Raw genomic sequence first — 16,605 nt, 5'->3', positions numbered from 1 at the left:
TCTAGGCCCAGCCCGGGCCCCCCTCGCTGCTCTCAGGCGCTATTTAGAGGCCGCTCTTCCCCCCGAGGTTCCGCCTGGGGCCTTCGCATTCCCGCCGCGGCCCCGTTTGGGCCCTCGCGGCCCCCCTAGCCCACGCCCCCCTCTGCAGCCTGCTCCCCCCCTCCGCCCCGCCCACGCCCGGGAAGGGGCGGAGCCCCAGCGAAGCCCCGCCCCCCTCCTCCACGCGTGCGTAGTGGGAGCGCCCCCAACGGCTCCTTTAAGCGCCCTTCGCCCCGCCCCCTCGTGCGTGCTGACGTAGCGGCGCGCGCACCGCAGCACCTCCCCCCCGCCTCCTCCTCCCCCCTCCCTCCCCCCCCCCCGCGCGGGCCCTGCCCCCTCCCTCAGCGCCGCAGTGACAACAAGGAGGAAGCGCGCGGCGCGGGCAGAGCGGGAGCCGCCGCCGCCGCCACAGCCAGCGCCGCCCCGGCCCGGCCCGGCCCGGCCACCGCCGCCGCCGCCATGAACAGCAAAGGCAAGGCCGCGGCAGCGCGAGGCCCCGCCCCGCCGCGGGGGGCCCCGCCGCGGCGCGCCCCCCCCCCCCCCCGCCCGCCCGCCGGCTCCGGGCAGGCCCTCACCCCCCCCCTTTCTCCCCCCCCCCCCAACTCCGTTCCACCCCGCTCCGCTGTGCGGCGCCTTTAAGGGCCGCGCCGCAGCGCGTGACGGCGCGGCCGGGCCGGGGGCGCGCGGGCGCCGCTCGGCCAATGGGAGCGGGGCGCGGCGGCGGCGGGGCGGGGGGGGCGCGCGCGCGTCGCCATGGCGCCGGCCCGGCCCGGCCCTTAACCCTGCGGCTGCCGCGCGCGGCCCGGGCGGGGCGGGGCCCCCCCCGGGGGTGACGGGGGGGGGGGAGGGAGAGGAGACCCCCCCCCGTTAGCTGTCAAGGGAAGCTGCAGGGCGGGGGGGACCCCGTCCATGACGTAAGGGGGGGTCCATGACGTAAGGGGGCGCCCATGACGTAAGGGAGGGGTCCATTAGACGTCGGGGGGCAGCTGGAGCAGGGGAACCCCCGTCGATGTGGGGGACCCCCCGATGACGTAAGGGGAACCCCGTTATGTGTCGGGGGGGCTGGAGGGGAGGGGGGGGCCTGGGTGACATAGGGGCCCCCCTTGACGGTATAGGGGGAGCTGGATTGGGGGAGACCCCCTGGGTGACGTAGGGCCCCCCCCTTGACGGTATAGGGGGAGCTGGATTGGGGGAGACCCCCTGGGTGACGTAGGGCCCCCCCCTTGACGGTATAGGGGGAGCTGGATTGGGGGAGACCCCCTGGGTGACGTAGGGCCCCCCCCTTGACGGTATAGGGGGAGCTGGATTGGGGGAGACCCCCTGGGTGACGTAGGGCCCCCCCCTTGACGGTATAGGGGGAGCTGGATTGGGGGAGACCCCCTGGGTGACGTAGGGCCCCCCCCTTGACGGTATAGGGGGAGCTGGATTGGGGGAGACCCCCTGGGTGACGTAGGGGCCCCCCTTGACGGTATAGGGGGAGCTGGATTGGGGGAGACCCCCTGGGTGACGTAGGGCCCCCCCCTTGACGGTATAGGGGGAGCTGGATTGGGGGAGACCCCCTGGGTGACGTAGGGCCCCCCCCTTGACGGTATAGGGGGAGCTGGATTGGGGGAGACCCCCTGGGTGACGTAGGGCCCCCCTTGACGGTATAGGGGGAGCTGGATTGGGGGAGACCCCCTGGGTGACGTAGGGGCCCCCCCTTGATGACAGAGGGTCACACGACGGAGTAAGGGGACCCCAGTTGGGGTTGGGGGAGCTGGAGCATAGGGGGGACGCCTGGGTGGCATAGGGCCCCCCCGGATGATGTCAGGGGCCCCCATGGGGTTCGGGGGATGGAGGAGTGGGGACCCCCTCCCTCCCTGGGATGATGTGGGTCCCCCCCCCCCCAATGACAAGGGGGGTGATTCTGTGTTTGGGGGGGCCACCCTGGGTTGCACGTTATGGGGGGAGGGGGATGAGGGGAACCCCGTGATACAAGGGGTGACCCCTCGCCCCCCGGCACAGCGTAGGGGGCGGGTGAGGGGGGGTGTGTGTGTGACCCCCCCCCCGGCGTTGGGGGGGGGGGGGGGCGCGGGGAGAGGACGCTGCTCCTCAGGCCGGCGCCTGGCGGCCGAGCCTGACTCACGCTCCCGAGGCGCCTTCCAAGTCTCGCTCAGCTCCTGCGAGAGACCCGAGATGTCCGCAGGGCAGCGCGGCGGCGGCGGCGGCGCGGCCGGGCGCCCGCCGTGCCCGTTCCTCCCGCTGTGCGGCCAGACGCGCGCACGGTCCCGTCCCGTTCCCCCCCCCCCCCCCAATTACTGTGCCGGCCTGGGGAGAAGCACGAGTTTGGAGCTCAGGCTTTAGTACCAGTTGCTCTTCGAGCCGAGCTGGCACCGTCAGGACGTGACAGAGCAATTAAACGCAATTTCCTAGCGGTCTTCACTTAAAGATCAACTCTGTTTCGAAACCGCTTCTGTTGGTATGTGAGAAACATGTCGCTGAGATGGAGCATTGATCTTTGTTCCGCTCCAGCTTAAAAGGCCCAGGGGTGGCAGGTATTGTCTCGGCGTTAGATCTGCTTTGTTTAGTTTGCAGTACAGAGCGTGTTGCACCCTTTCTCTTTTGTACGAACCAAACACAACGCTCGGTTTCTCGGGATGGGAGGCAGATGGAGCGACAGTCTTGAATTATAAAATGTTAAGATCGCTAACAGCTGCTCTCTGCAAGTCTCGCTGGTGGCAACGCGCTGGTAGCTTCAAGTAGAAGGCGAACCTCGTAGCGGCGGTGCTCCCGCACCGCCCTCGTTCTGGGGCCGCGGCTCGGTTTGAGGATTTGCAAGAGCGAGCGCCGAAGTGGCGGCTGGCAATAACGCGGCTGGAGCGGCTTCCTCTGCCCGGCTTCCTGCCTTTTCCGTAGCCTGATTCCTGTGAAGGATTTCAACTTTCCGTTTTGCTTTTAGCCCCGACTGAAAGAATCTGAAGGCTTTGCCGGGTGCGACGGGGCGGACTGTGGGCAGAGTCCTCTGGGCGGCCCTGGCGCGGAGGGGACGGGCGGGTGGGTCCTGCCGGCAGCTGCGGACGCGCAGCCAATACCGCTAAGTAATTGCGGACAGGCACTCCGAGATCTGCTACTCCTGCTCACGTGATAATTAAAAAGAGGGGCTTTCCGCAAACTCGGCCGCTTCCTGCCCCGCTTCGCCGAGTGCTTCTGACTCTGGCTGATTTCTTTCTCGCAGGACAATATCCCACCCAGCCCTCCTACCCGGTCCAGTCTCCGGGCAGTCATCCCGTGTACCCACAGACTATGCCCCTTCCTCAGCCGCCGCCGTACACAGACGCACCTCCTGCTTATTCTGAGGTACGCAGGATCCTTCTCCTAGGGTTCGTTTTATTCTGGGGCCCCTCCAAAGGAGAAAATGTCTGAATGAGTTCGTAGCAGCAGGGTTTTTGTAACCTGTAAGACTCGTTTCCTGTTTGTATCACTGGGCAGCAGTCGGTCCACAAATTCTCTCATATGAGACCTGAATCATGCACTTGAAGTGACAAACACTGTTCCAAGCTTCACCTTGAGTTAACATGATAAATATAGTCAACCTGTAGATTGAAAATACGTCTAAGTTAGTATCTTGTAGTTGGATTCCTGCAGACACGGGGGGAAACTCCCCATGTAGCAACAGTGGGAAAAAACATCCTTTTAGGGTACACAAAATTAAACGTTCAGGAAAGGGAGCTCCTTTGTGCAAGCAGAAGGGTGAAAGTCAATCTCAGGGCTAGTGCTTTGAAAGCGAACCTGAATGAGTAAATGGGGGTGGGGAATAACAGATACTTAAACTTGTTGGCATTGCTTTTCTTTTCCAGCTTTATCGTCCCAGCTTCGTGCCTCTGGGGGCTGCCACCGTACCTACCATGTCTGCGGCGTATCCGGGCACTTCGGTGTTCCTACCCATGGCCCAGTCGGTGGCCGTGGGTCCGATAGGCTCTTCCGTCCCCATGGCGTATTACCCCGTGGGACCTGTTTATCCTCCGGGCTCCACAGTCCTCGTCGAAGGCGGTTTTGATGCTGGAGCAAGGTTTGGGGCTGGTGGAACAGCCAGTATCCCTGTAAGTATAAACGTACCCTCGAAGCCCCGCGTGCTTCGGTTCTAGAGGTTCACGGGCAGTAGCAGGGGAGAAGACGTGCTCTGATTTCTGAGCAAAAAATATTTCGTGCCTGACGGACCGTTTGGGAGCACAGTGGCTACTTATGTGTTGGAAGAAGGAGGTTGAGTTTTTGCTCTCTGCACCTCTTAGTTGAGAGCAGTCTGGAGCCGGGTGTGCTCGCAGGTGGCTCTGGCTCACAGCAAAACCGCCACGTGGCCGATGCTAGCCCCGCTTTGGCCTGGGGGCCGTGGGGCAGACGTGCTTGGGTGGGAGACAAGGCGTGGGGCTGCTAAGCGCCCTGGCTTTCACTCGCCCCGCCTGCAAGCCTGGCCTTGCTCTGGGCTGCGGTGGAGCTGCTCCGCTGGACTTCCCGCTTGTGGCCACGCGCAGGTCTTGTTCCACAGCTCGCAGGCAGAAGGCCGGGTTAGCCGTACGGACTCCGTGGGCTACGGGCCCTGAAAAGAGGGCAGGGAAGAGGAACCGAGTGTTTCTCCTCCGCTCTTGGCCTCTCACTGCTAATTTTTGCTCGGTAGCGAGAGACGGGTACTGGGCTGTCGCCGTGGAGGTTTCTTGTCCACCTGCCGTTGCAGCAAACCTCGCGGCGGGCCGAGTTCCCGTCGTGACGTGGACTCAGCCGTCCTCCCGCCTGTCCTTTCTCTGTCTTCCAGCCCCCCCCTCCCGGCTGCCCCCCCAACGCCGCCCAGCTGGCCGTAATGCAGGGAGCCAACGTCCTGGTGACGCAACGGAAGGGAAACTTCTTCCTGGGAGGCTCAGATGGCGGCTACACTATCTGGTGAAGAAGGAAGGGGAGGGGGGGGGAAAAGGGGGGGCTACATTTGTGTAAGGAAAGACATCACATACTGTCAGCACTTCTCACAACGTAACTGCTTTAGTCCATATTAACCTGAAGTTGCAGAGTAGACACACAGCCGTGAGGTGTCTTCCTGGTTCGGTGCCCGGCCCTTCAGGCACTTCAAAGCGAAACCAGAACCCCTGTAGTGATAGCGGTGCCCCTGTTGAAGCAGGGAAGGGAGATCAGTCCGTGAAGCGCGTGCGAGCTGAGCAGCCCTGCCTCTTCCTTTCATTTCACTGGAGCGATGCTGCGGCACTGTCTCTGAGCTTTTATTAATCGGCTATCCGTACACTGGCTTTGGGGAGGGCGAGGGGAGTGAATCCGCTTTCCAAGAGCAGCTCCTTCTCCTCAAGCTCGTAGTTGTTCACTGCCTGCCGGTTGGACTGAGATCCACAAAAACATTCGGGTTTCCCCTTCCGTGGAAGCAGAGGTGCTGGATAGAAAGCTAGGCAGCCTTCGCTTCCCGGGGCGTCGCGCTGCGGGGGGGCACCCGGGCGCTTCTTCCCTCCTGACCTCACTCTAGAGCGGATCCCCTGAAGCACGCTCTGTGCTCACATTCGTCCTTCGATTTCCTCCAGGAAGGTATGCAGCTAGCGTATATCATGGGAATTTTTTTTTTTATACACTCCAAGTAATCTTGGATTTCTTTGCACATTAGATCTAATCAAAGCCATGCTTTGGTGCCAGAAACACAATGCTACTCATGTTTGAACATTTCATTAAATGCTAACTAGGCTTTTAGAATGATGCTTAATAAACAAACTTTTTTTTTTTTTTTTTTTTTTTTAACTCGACCTGGTGTCTTGACACCAAAAATCCTTAAGGCTGTTGTTCAAACAGAGAGGCTGGTTACCATCTGTACAAGGGTGTGTAGCAACTGTCAATCAACACACAAATTAGCTTGGTTAATGGGTTGTTTTATGAATGCATACTTCAAAAATGACTTGGGTATAATGAAGTCTTATTAGGGTTAAGAAGAATATTTCAGGGATCCTCAATGTTTTGGTTTCTTTTTTTTTGTTTTGTTTTATGAAGAAAAATATCAGATTCAAATATATTTTATCTTGAGGTTTCAGTTTAATCTAAATCTGTGTCTTGTATATGTTGTGTTTAACCATACAACTGACTGTTATGGAAGTTCAGCATTATGTCTCTCTCTGTATACACTGTGGTGCACTTAACTTGTGGATTTTTTTATACTAAAAAAAAAAAGTAGAATAAAGACTATTTTGAAAATTTGAATAAAGTAGCAAATTTGCATTGGACGTCAAATAAAGGCCCTCGGCGCCTCGCCTAGCGCCAGCCTTAGGCTTGCTTCGCTTCTGTTTCCTCTTCGCTGCAGCTTTGCGAACTTCCTCCTCCCACGCTGCTGGGTTTGGTTTAAGGGAGGAACTGCCCCCCGCTCCCGAGCCGAAGCGGGGCGGACGCGCGGCGGAGCCGGGAGCCCCGGGACGGCGGAGGCTTCGCGCCCGTCCCGCGCGCGCCCGTAGCCTTGCCCCCCTCCCAAATCAGCCAGGGTCATTAGCCGGCGCCTAACGGCGGAGCGGCTCGGCTTGGGTGTTCGGCGAGACGGAGGAAGGACGACAGCAACCCCGCGAGCGCTTCTCGGGGGGCTGTATTGGAAAGCAGCGCGGGGGGGGGGGGGGGGAGACGAGGCAGCTCCGGCGCGCCGGGCGCTTCCCGCGGTTTCTCCCGCCGCGCCGAGGAGCGACGGTCGAAGCTGCGACCTGCATCCCCCCCCCCCCCGCCTTTTTTCTTCCTCCTTCAAGGGCTGGCTTAATAAATTAGGGGAGGAAGAAGAAAGGCTTCCAGATCGCGGCGTCCGAGAGAGCGAGGCGCCGTGGCCTCAGGCCTGAGCGCGAGAGAGGCGGGCGCCGGACCCGGCGCGTTAGATAAAATATTCTTCCTTGTCCTTGGGCGAGGCGTCCTCCGTCGGCTCCGAGCCGTCGCTCCCCGCCGCCGGCTGCTCGTAGGTGAGGTAGCTGCCCTTGTTTCTGTACAGGTAGACGACGATCACCGCCAGCACCGTCAGCAGGGTGACGAACACCAGGGCGACGACCGCTGCCGGAGGGGGGGAAGGCGGAGGCGCGGGGTTAAGGCAGCCCGAGCCGAGCCGTGCCGAGCCGTGCCGAGCCGCCCGCGCCGGCCCCTACCTGCGATGACGACGGTGTTGGCTTCCTCGTGGGGCGGCGGCGTGTTCGCCCTTCCCAGGGACGGGGTTGTCGGCTCTTTCCCGCGGCGCCGGGGGAGAGACGGGGAAGGGTGGGGGGGGGGGGGGGGGAAAAGCGTGAGCCGGGCTTCGGGGGCTGCTCAGCCCGGGCGCGAACGCCGGCGGGCGAAGCCGCCCCGCGCCCGTACCTGCCCCGGCTGCTCCCATGGCGGCGTCGGCCCGAGCCGCGCCAGCTCCCTCCAGGCTCCTTCCAGTCCCGGCGTCTTTCCGAGCTGCCAGGAAAAGGCAAGAGGAGGCGAACGTTTGCCGGTGCCTTGCAGCGGCGAGCGAGTTCCCCTGCGGTCCCGGGGCTTGAGCCTTGCAAAGCCTCCGGTATGGCACGGCACGGCTCGGCACAGCACAGCTCAGCTCGGCATGGCACGGCTCGGCACAGCTCAGCTCGGCACGGCACGGCTCAGCTCAGCACGGCTCAGCTCAGCTCGGCACGGCACGGCTCGGCTCGGCACGGCACGGCTCGGCTCAGCTCGGCACGGCACGGCTCGGCTCAGCTCGGCTCGGCGACGTCCCGCGCTTTCCCCGCCGGCCGCTCCGCGATGGCTCCGGCGCCTCGCGTGACTCAGCGGCTCTCCGGAGAGGCACCGCTAGGTGTCAGGAGCAAATAGGTTATTTCACGAACAAATAAATAAATAAAACAAGGGCGTAAATTCGGCCGGGGGACGACGCGCCCGCGGCCGCTCCGCCGCCGACCCGGCGCTGCTCCGGGAGCGCGGCGCTTCCCCCTCGCCGGGCTGCACACGGGCGGTTTCCGAGGCCGATGCAAAGCCCGGTGCGGTCGTTTCTCAGCAGCAGTTTGGGCAATTTTAGGCAAAAACCCTAAGACTGGGGTATTTTTTTGGGGGGGAAAAAAAAAAACCCGGCGCAAAGGGGCAGCGTCGGCCGCAGCGGCGTTCCCGGGCTGCTGCGCCGCGGCCGCCGGCGCTGACTCACGTCGCCGCTCGCAGGAGTTGCAAAAAAAAAAAAAAAAAAAAAAAAAAAAAAAAAAAACCCAAAACACCCAAACTTCCTCGTTTTTTGTCCTCCATCCAGCTCGGAGAAGTTGCTCAAGAGCCGTTCGCGGGCGCGAGCGGCCTCTCCCGCCCGCGGGGCCGGAGCGCTGCGCTCCGGGGGCCGTTTTAGGTTTTTCCTCTTCCCCCTCCGGTTTCTTTTCCCGGCTCTGCCGGAGGCCGTTTCGCTTCCTGCTCGCTCCCCGCGGAGCGGCCGGGACCGCGGGAGCCGCCGATCGGCTCCGGCGACGCTTTTCCTCCCCGGGCTACGTCTTCCCTGCGAAGGGCCCCGGGGCGGCCGAGGGGCTTCGCGCGCCCCCGCCGCCGCCGTCCGCTTACCTGGAGCCGCCGCCGCGCCGGGACGCGCCGGGACCTTTCCCCTTCCTGCCTCACCTTTCCAACCTTTCCAGTTTTGCCGGCTGCTCGGTGCCGCGGATCCTCCCCCATTAACCCCTTGCTGCCTCGCGGGATCGGCGCCGGGACCCCGCGCCCGCCCCAGGCTCCGTTTAAACCCTTAAATCTTTCCCCCCTTCCCACCCGTCAGCGTTCCCGGCTTCTTCCCACCTCCCCGATCCCCTTCCCGGCGGATTTCGGCGCTTTTCCAGAGCTCGGTGGCGTTTTTGGGCAACGGCTGGCGCCGGCCGCCTTTATTTCGACGCAGATGGGGCTGCGAAGCGCGTCGCAGCCGCGCTCGGCTCCGTGGGCGACCCGCTTCCCGCCGGGACGCCGGGCTCAGGCGCTGCCCAGGGGCTCGGCGACGTCCGGGGGCTCCCGGCTGCCGTCGGGCTCCGGCGCCGCGGCGAAGCCGCCCTCCTACGGGGCCGAGAACCGGGTCAGCCGCCGCGCCGGGAGGAAGGGGGGGGGGGCAGAGCTTCGGCCTCGGGCCGGGCTCTTCCTCGCCACGGGACCCACCTGGGGGGCGGCGCGGGGACCGTCGGCCCCGGGGCTGCCGCTCGGCTCCTCCTCGAGGGCGATGTCCAGCCCCACCTGAAACCGGAGGAGCGTTTTTGCAGGGGAGGGAAAAAATAAATCACTGCGCGGCGCTGGAGCCCGCCAGGGCCCCTCCGCCGGCGCCGCGGCCCCGCTCCGCTCCGCTCCCGGCACCCCGCTCTCGCCTGCGTTCGTGCCGCTTTGGGGGAAAGGTCGATCTCCTCCACGCTCTCCCCGGAGTCGCTCTGCTCCGCAGCGGGCGGCTCCTCGGCCGGCAAAGACGCGGCCGCGTTCCCGGGCTCCGGCACGCCGCCGTCGCCCCGCTCCCGGCTCTGCCCGGCGGCGGGCGCCTCTCCGGCGCTTCCCGCCGCCTCGGCCAGTGCCTGGGACAAGATCTGCGCTGCCAGGGACGCGGCGACGGCCCCGGCGTCTCCCGCGCGCTCCGGCTCCGTCGGCCCGCTGGAAACGGCCTCGCTGCCGCGGGAACCTGCCGGCGGCTCCGCTTCCACCGGCGCCTCCTGCTCCGGCTGCAGCTCCCGCTCCGCCGGCAGCTCCTGCTCCGGCTCCTGCTCCGGCTGCAGCTCCCGCTCTGCCGGCGGCTCCCGCTCCGGCTCCTGCTCCGGCTGCAGCTCCCGCTCTGCCGGTGGCTCCTGCTCTGCCTCCTGCTCCGGCTGCAGCTCCCGCTCCACCGGCGGCTCCCGCTCCACCGGTGCCTCCTGCTCCGGCTGCGGCTCCGGCTGCGGCTGCAGCTCCTGCTCTGCCGGCGCCTCCTGCTCCAGCTGCGGCTCCGGCTGCGGCTCCCGCACCGGCTGCAGGGTTTCGGCAGCGGCCGGAGGCTCGGCCGGCGCCGGGGGCCTCACGGGCGAGGAGATGAGCAGCGAGCGGCGGTTGCTGCGCGGGGAGGACGGAGGCTCCGTGCAAGCACCCGACCGCCGCCGGCTCGGCCCCCGGCGGCTCCGTCTCCGCCTCCGGCCGGCCGTCCCCGCTCGCGAGAGGCCGGTTTTTCCCAGGCCTTTACCTGGGGACGCCCTTGACGATGAAGACTTTGCTGGAGTGCTGCTTGTCCAGTTTGCTCATCACCTCATAGAGGTCGTGGTTCAGCTGAAAACAGGGAAAAAACGGAAAAAACAACAACAAAAAATCACCCTTCAGAGCTGACCCCAGCGGGCGAATCTCCCGCCTGCCGCGTCTCCAGCGCCCAGCGCTCCCGCGAGCAACGCGGTGAGAAAACGGGTAAAAACCCCTCCGTTTCCCTGCCGCGGAGCCGGTAGATAAACGCGTTTTGCTCCGGCCTCTGGAGCTTTTCTGGAAAAGGTTTCCCAGCTCGAAGAAGCCCGCTGGAGCTCGCGGCGCAGCGCCGGGCTCCCCCGTCCGCCGAGCGGCCGGGCGCCGCCGGGGCCCCGCTTCGCCCGCACCTTGCTCATCTCCTTGTAGAAGGTGTCGCGGAGGTTGGAGATGTTCTGGAAGACGGTCACGTAGCAGGCGACGCGGCTGCGGGCGAGGAGACCGAGTGGGGCTGGCCGCAGCTTTCCCCCCGCCGCCGCCGCCACCGCCGCTGCCGGTGGCCCCGATCGGAGGCTCCCGGCCGCGCCGCGAGCGCGGAGCCGCTCCTCCGACCCGCCGCGGCCTTCGGGGCCGATACCTGCCGTAGAGCACGGGCAGCTCCTCCCGCAGCTCCCTGTTGAGGTCCTCGAAGACGCTCTGGGCTTTGCCGAACTCCTCCTCCGCCTGCGGGACGGGATTTGGGGACGGCGGCGCTGGCGGCGGAGCCGGGCGCCCGGCGCCGCGCGGGGCTTTACCTTGGCGATTTTGGTCTCATCCTTCTTCTTGGCGCTTTGCAGGGCTTCGAGGTGGTGCCGGGCGCTGTCGTAGTCCACCAGCTTGCGGCCGCGCTTGGCGATGCGCTCCTGCGCGGGGCGAGCCGGCTGCCGAGGGGCGGCCGCCGCGGGGACCGGCCACCGGCCCCCGCGGGAACCAGCCCCCAGGGGAACCGGCCACCGTGGGAATTGGCCACCGCGGGAACTGGCCCCCGTGGGAACCGGCCACCGTGGGAACCGGCCACCATTGAAATCAGCCCTCCTGGCCACTGGCCACTGGCCACCGTGGGACCTGGCCACCACTGGAACCGGCTCCTTGGCCACCATGGGAACCGGCCCCAGTAGGAACCGGCCACCATTGAAATCAGCCCCCCTGGCCACTGGCCACCGTGGGACCTGGCCACCACTGGAACCGGCTCCAATGGGAACCAGCCTCTGTGGGAACTGGGAACTGGCCACTGTGGGAACCGGCCACCACGGGAATTAGCCCCCCTGGCTACCGCGGGAACCGGCCACTGGCCGCTGTGGGACCTGGCCATCGGCCACCACGGGACGTGGCCACCACTGGAACTGGCTCCTTGGCCACCGCGGGAACCGGCCATGGTGGGAACCAGGCACTGCAGAAATCAGCCCCCTGGCCACCGTGGGAACTGGCCACCGGCCACCGTGGAAACCAGCCCCCGTGGGAACCGGCCACGGCCACCACGGGAATGGGACCCCCGGGCGCTGCGGGAACCGGCCGCTACGGGAATTGGCCGCCGTGGGACCCGGCCGCCGGCGGTACCTTGACCTCGCCGAACTGGGCCAGGTAGTTCTCCATGAGCCGCAGCGCCTGGTCGTCCAGCTTCGCCTCGTAGTCGTCCCACAGCAGGTCGTTGCTCTGCGCGGAGAAAAAGGGGGCGGAAAAAAGAAAGAAAAAGGGGGCGATCGGAGGGGAAAAAGGGGGGGATCAGAGCCCCCCCCCGCGCCGCCGCCCCCGGATCTCACGTCCGCGATGGCTCTCAGCTCCTCGCGCCCGGCCCAGTCGGCGCCGTAGATCTCCTGCAGCGTCTCGGCCACGCGCCGGGAGCTCTCGTGCATCGCTGCGAGGGGAGCGGGGAGCTGGCGGCGGCGGCAGCGAGCGAGCCAGAGCCCAGCCGGTGCCCCGGCGCCGCGGGAGAAGCCGCTGCCGATGCCGGTGCCGGTACCGCCGCCGGCTCCGCACCTTTCACGGCGCCCAGGAAAGCCTTGAGGTCCTTGTAGAGCTTGTGGCCTTCGCTCTGCAAAGCGAGCGGCGGCGGCTGAGCGCGGCGGCGGCGGCGGCGCCGTGCCGGGGCGGCCCTGCGCCGGGGCGGCCGCCCGCCGCCGCCGCCGCGTCCCCACCTGCTGCTGCTGGAAGTTGGAGGCGCTCAGCTCGAACTGCTCGTCTCTCGTCTCCACCGTCTTGCCCAGCTTCTGCAAAACCTGCGGGAGGGGGACGAAAAAGGCGCCCGGCGGCGTGGGGCGAATCACCCCCGTTTTTAAATAAGGGGGAGATTTTTTTCCCCCCCTTTTATTTATTTTTTTTTTTGGAGAGGGGAGCGGAGCGGGAGACGGGGGCAGTTTGGGAGCCGCCGCAGCGCGGCCGCGCGCCCTCGGCCCGCCGCATCCTGCCCCGCGCGCTGGCGGATGCGGCCGCGCGCCTTATCCCCGGGAAGCAGCCGGAGCAGGGCCGGAGCGGGGCCGCGGGAAAGGCGAGCGCAGCGCCGCCGGCCTCCGCCATCCCGCTCCGGCCGCCCGGCGCGTCCCCCCGGACGGCGCCCGATCGCCCCGTTTCCCCCCGTTTCCAGCACTGTTCCCCCCCCCTGCTTCCTGCAGCCCCGAGCTCCTGCGCCGGCACCGTTTTGGGGGCAGAAACCTGCTTTTAGGGAACGCCGCAGGCTACCGGCGCGGCTCGGAGGCCCACGGGGGTTTTGCACGCACGCGCAGGGGGGAAATTTGCCCGGCCGAATAAACCGATATCAAACGGAGCCGGTGAAACGGGGCCGCCCAGCGCGAGCGCCCGCCTTGGCGAAGCTGCCGGCTCGCGACGGCCTCCGCGCGGGCGCCACCGCCGCCCCTCCGGGGGAGGAAAGCAAAGACGAGGAATAAATCAATAAACGAAAACACGAGGATGTGGGGGGCCGGTACCTTCTCCTGCGCCCGGCTGAGGTGCTTCTGGACCTGCTTGGCGAAGAGCCCGGCACCGCCGCTCTTGCCCTCGGCCATGGCTGCCGCCCCGTTGCTGCTGGTTTTGGTTGGGTGGTTGGTTTGTTTTTTTTTTTTTTTTGTTTTTTTGCTCAGCAGCAACTTGCGGTTTTACGTTTTCTGCCGGAGGAAGTTCGACGCGAGGAGGCAGCCGGCACCAGGCGCCGCATCCGCCTTCGCCCCGCGGGGGCAAAGCCCTCCCCGGCGAGCGGCGGGGGGGGGGGGGAGACGGCGCCCGCCGCCTCCGTGCACGGGGGCAAAACCTCCCTCCCTCCCTCCATCCCTCCCTGCGCAGGGGTTTCGGGCCGAAACTCGGCTCGCGCGGCGCGACGCTCCGGCTTTCCGCCCTGCCGCCGCGTGAAGCCTCGCGGACGGCGAGACACAGCCCGGACGGCGCCAAAACCGGAGGCAAAGAGCCCAAAAGGCGCCGGCGAGAGAGCGAGGGGCCAGCGGCGTCGCGCCGGGGAAACACGGTTTTATTGGCACGGGAGAGGGGCCCGGCGGCTGCCGCCGGGAACGCGGGGCGGACGGCGGCTCCGGCCGCCCCCGCGGCCCGCTCAGTTTTGGGCGATCACCTGGAGGGAGGAGAGAGGCCGGCCGTGAGCGGCGGCGCGTCCGGGCTGACGACCGCGGCCGCCTCGCCGCCCGCCCCCCTTACGCTGTTGATCCAGGAGATGTAGGCGGACACGCGGGTGAAGACCGTGGGCTTGTTCTTCACGTTGCAGCCCAGGCTGGAGACGAAGCTGGTGACGCCGTGAACCTGGTAGCGGCCGTTGACGGCGCAGTGCAAGGGGCCGCCCGAGTCGCCCTGCGCCGGGACGGGAAAGGGGACGTCGCCGTCAGCGGGGCGGGGAGGTGGGGGAAAAGCTCCCCGGGGACGCTCCGGGGGCGGCCGGAGGCTCGGCGTTCCCGCGCCGCGGCCGTACCTGGCAGCCGGCGCGCACGCCGTCGCCACCGGCGCACACCATGGTGGATTTGACGGTGGAGCCCCAGTAGGACGAGCTGGAGCAGATGTCGTAGGCCACGACGGGCAGGTACGCCTGGAGCAGCACGCTCGAGAGCTGCCCGTTGGCTGCGCGCCGCGGAGCGGCCGTCAGCGCGGGGCGGACGCCGCGCCGGTCCCCCCCCCCCCGTTTCTCGCCCCACGTTGCAAAATCCGCCGCGGGGTGCGGAGCGAAACGTGCCTGGCGCCGAAGGGAGAGCGCCCATTCCCTGGAAAAAAAACCCTCCCCAAACTGCCGTGGCCTCGGCGGCACCAAACCCGTCCTTGCGTTTTGCCTTAAAACATCCTTCAAGTTTCCCACGCCTATAGCCCGGAGGTTTGCAGGCCGCCGAGGCCGTCCGCGTCCCCGGCGGCAGGAAAACCGCGGCAAAGCCGGGCCGCCCCTCGCCCCGCTCGGCCGCGGCACCTACTCCGCGTCCGGCCCCAGCCGGAGATGTAGCAGGGGTAGTTGTTGGCCAGGATGGTCCCCTCCTGGGGCAGCACCGCCAGCTGCACGTAGCTGTTGAGGGTGGCGCTGCCGGAGAGCCGGAGCAGGGCGATGTCGTAGCTGCGGGAAAAGGGGCGAGAAGGCAACGGGGCTTCGCCGGGATCCCACCGGCGCGGGGAGAGACCCCGGGGCGCGGCGAGGGGCGACGGGTGCCCCGCGGGGGGTGACGCCTCCCCGGCGAATTCGGCCCCGGTTACCCCGCGGCGACGTTGTTCTTGTTCCAGAAGGGATGGATGATGATCTTGCTGACGCTGAAGACCTGCTCGGTGCCCTCGTTCTGGTAGATGTTGTGATCTCCAGCAACCACACGGAAGTTCAGGTTGCTGCGGAGGAGGCGGAAAAGCTCGGCGTGAAGCGCTTCGGCCTCGGCGGGCGAGTTGTTGCCGCCAGGGACAAGCGGATGAAGGAAAGATCAAGGCCAGAACAAGCCGATCCCAGGGAAGGGTCTCGCAACCCTTTAGCACGGGGTCAGCAAAGGCTTCGAAGCGGTGTCCCCGGCCGTGCCGGTGGGGATTTCTCTTTGGAAAAGGCTTTCTGCTCTCGGAAAGCGGGGCGCATTCGGCCCCCCTCCGGCCCCACTGACCTGTCGACGCAGTGAGCCGCCGTCATCACCCAGTTCTGCCGGATGAGGGACCCGCCGCAGGTGTGGTGCCAGCTCCCGCTGGAGTAATACTGGAGGGAGATCTGGGGGAGACACGCGGAGGGGACACGGTTCGGCTCGGGGCGGGCACGACACGCTCGCTGCTCCGTGGCCCCGTCCGGGTTTTCCCAGGGAAAAGCCCCGGGAGCGGGGGGCTCCGCCGCGGCGCCCACCTGCGCCGGCCACGCGTGCGGCTGCACTTCGGTGCCGCCGACCACCCGCTGCGCCTTGTCCGGCAGCTCCTCCGAGCAGCGTCCTGCGGGAGAGAGGGAGGCGAGAGGGGTCGGCGCTGCGGGGAGAAACGCCGGAGGAACGGGCCAAATCCCCGCCCCAGCCCGCAGGAATCGCCGGCAGAGCCCGCGCAGCCCGGCTTCGCGCCTCCCGGCCCCGCCAGCGCTCACCGCAGAGGACGAAGGCGGCCAGGAGCAGGATCCGCAGCATCGCGCCGGGTCGCGTCGCCTCTTTGCCGGCTGTCGGGGCCCCGTCGCTGACGGCGGCCGAGTTTTAAAGAGGATGGGGAAGGCGGGATGGGAAGAGAAGCAGCTGACTCGGTCATATCGAGCAACCTTGGTGGCTCTTCCAAAGCACACAGCGCCTCGAAGGCCGGGGCAGAAACGCTGCAGCCTCAGGCTAAAAAAAGAAAAGACAAAATAATTGAACAACAAAAAAAAACCCCCACGGGTTTGGCCCCGTTCTGAACAATCTCTGCTTCTGCGGGCAGCGCACGTGCCCATCTCTCCAGCCGAGGCTGCGCCCGCGCCGCGAGGCCGCGGCCGTCCGTGCCAAAGCCCGGCGGCCCCGGGGCGCTCCTGCGCGACGGGTCGAGGCGAACGCGGGAGGAGCGTCCAGCTCCTCCGAAAGAGCCGCCCAGCAAAGGCGGCACCAGAGCCGGGAAGCAGACTCCCGGGCGAAACGGGTCAGAACGCGACGTTTTTGGACTTAAGAGAAACGCTGATGTTTCGACCTGGTGTCAGGACGCAGCAGCTGTTTCAGCAAAAAGCTTTTCAACGTTTCCCCCCCTCCTCAGAAAGGGGCAACTGGGGTATTTTGCCTGCTGCTCCCCGGGCTCCGGTGCTCGGCGGTGGGGTCGGATCGGCAGCAAACGAGGATCCCGCGAAGCGGCATTGGAGACAGCAGCTAGGACGGGATATCAGCTCCCCTGGAAAGCAGAGAAAAACAAACAGCTCATTCGGTAAAAGACACCTGCTGCATTTCTGCTCTTATCTCTAAGAGAAGCTTGAGGTTTTGATTACGCGGAGGGAGTTTTCCCAACGCCTGCTAATCCACGTGCAAGAAAGGG

The 16,605-nt window shown here is 66.2% G+C and overlaps 4 protein-coding genes across 4 annotated transcripts; 1 reads left to right on the top strand and 3 right to left on the bottom strand.

Annotated features, from left to right (window-relative positions):
• The first annotated feature begins 388 nt into the window (after positions 1–388).
• Positions 389–5,145, top strand: DAZAP2 (DAZ associated protein 2). The gene is made up of 4 exons (XM_062597372.1): positions 389–511; positions 3,254–3,375; positions 3,876–4,118; positions 4,826–5,145. Exons 1-4 carry the CDS (start codon positions 499–501, stop codon positions 4,952–4,954), a joined length of 507 nt encoding a protein of 168 aa, XP_062453356.1. The 5' UTR covers positions 389–498; the 3' UTR covers positions 4,955–5,145.
• Positions 5,146–5,966: 821 nt separating this feature from the next.
• Positions 5,967–8,625, bottom strand: SMAGP (small cell adhesion glycoprotein). The gene is made up of 4 exons (XM_062597368.1): positions 8,563–8,625; positions 7,369–7,452; positions 7,164–7,238; positions 5,967–7,071 (listed from the first exon to the last, which is right to left on the bottom strand). Exons 2-4 carry the CDS (start codon positions 7,385–7,387, stop codon positions 6,899–6,901), a joined length of 267 nt encoding a protein of 88 aa, XP_062453352.1. The 5' UTR covers positions 7,388–7,452; positions 8,563–8,625; the 3' UTR covers positions 5,967–6,898.
• A 210-nt stretch (positions 8,626–8,835) lies between these two features.
• Positions 8,836–13,212, bottom strand: BIN2 (bridging integrator 2). Its single transcript, XM_062597195.1, has 11 exons — positions 13,119–13,212; positions 12,333–12,413; positions 12,175–12,229; positions 11,958–12,052; positions 11,755–11,850; positions 10,953–11,060; positions 10,796–10,881; positions 10,569–10,644; positions 10,172–10,254; positions 9,136–10,044; positions 8,836–9,036 (listed from the first exon to the last, which is right to left on the bottom strand). Exons 1-11 carry the CDS (start codon positions 13,194–13,196, stop codon positions 8,871–8,873), a joined length of 1,833 nt encoding a protein of 610 aa, XP_062453179.1. The 5' UTR covers positions 13,197–13,212; the 3' UTR covers positions 8,836–8,870.
• Positions 13,213–13,663: 451 nt separating this feature from the next.
• Positions 13,664–15,786, bottom strand: CELA1 (chymotrypsin like elastase 1). The gene is made up of 8 exons (XM_062597336.1): positions 15,707–15,786; positions 15,479–15,561; positions 15,249–15,349; positions 14,863–14,988; positions 14,589–14,725; positions 14,102–14,247; positions 13,834–13,983; positions 13,664–13,750 (listed from the first exon to the last, which is right to left on the bottom strand). The coding sequence occupies exons 1-8, from the start codon at positions 15,744–15,746 to the stop codon at positions 13,733–13,735; spliced, it is 801 nt and encodes a 266-aa protein (XP_062453320.1). The 5' UTR covers positions 15,747–15,786; the 3' UTR covers positions 13,664–13,732.
• Positions 15,787–16,605: the final 819 nt, after the last annotated feature.

Source organism: Rhea pennata, chromosome 29, assembly GCF_028389875.1.
Source record: "Rhea pennata isolate bPtePen1 chromosome 29, bPtePen1.pri, whole genome shotgun sequence".
Classification (NCBI taxonomy): domain Eukaryota; kingdom Metazoa; phylum Chordata; class Aves; order Rheiformes; family Rheidae; genus Rhea; species Rhea pennata.
Note: the sequence above shows the minus strand (reverse complement) of the source record. Positions and strands in the feature narration are given on the sequence as shown.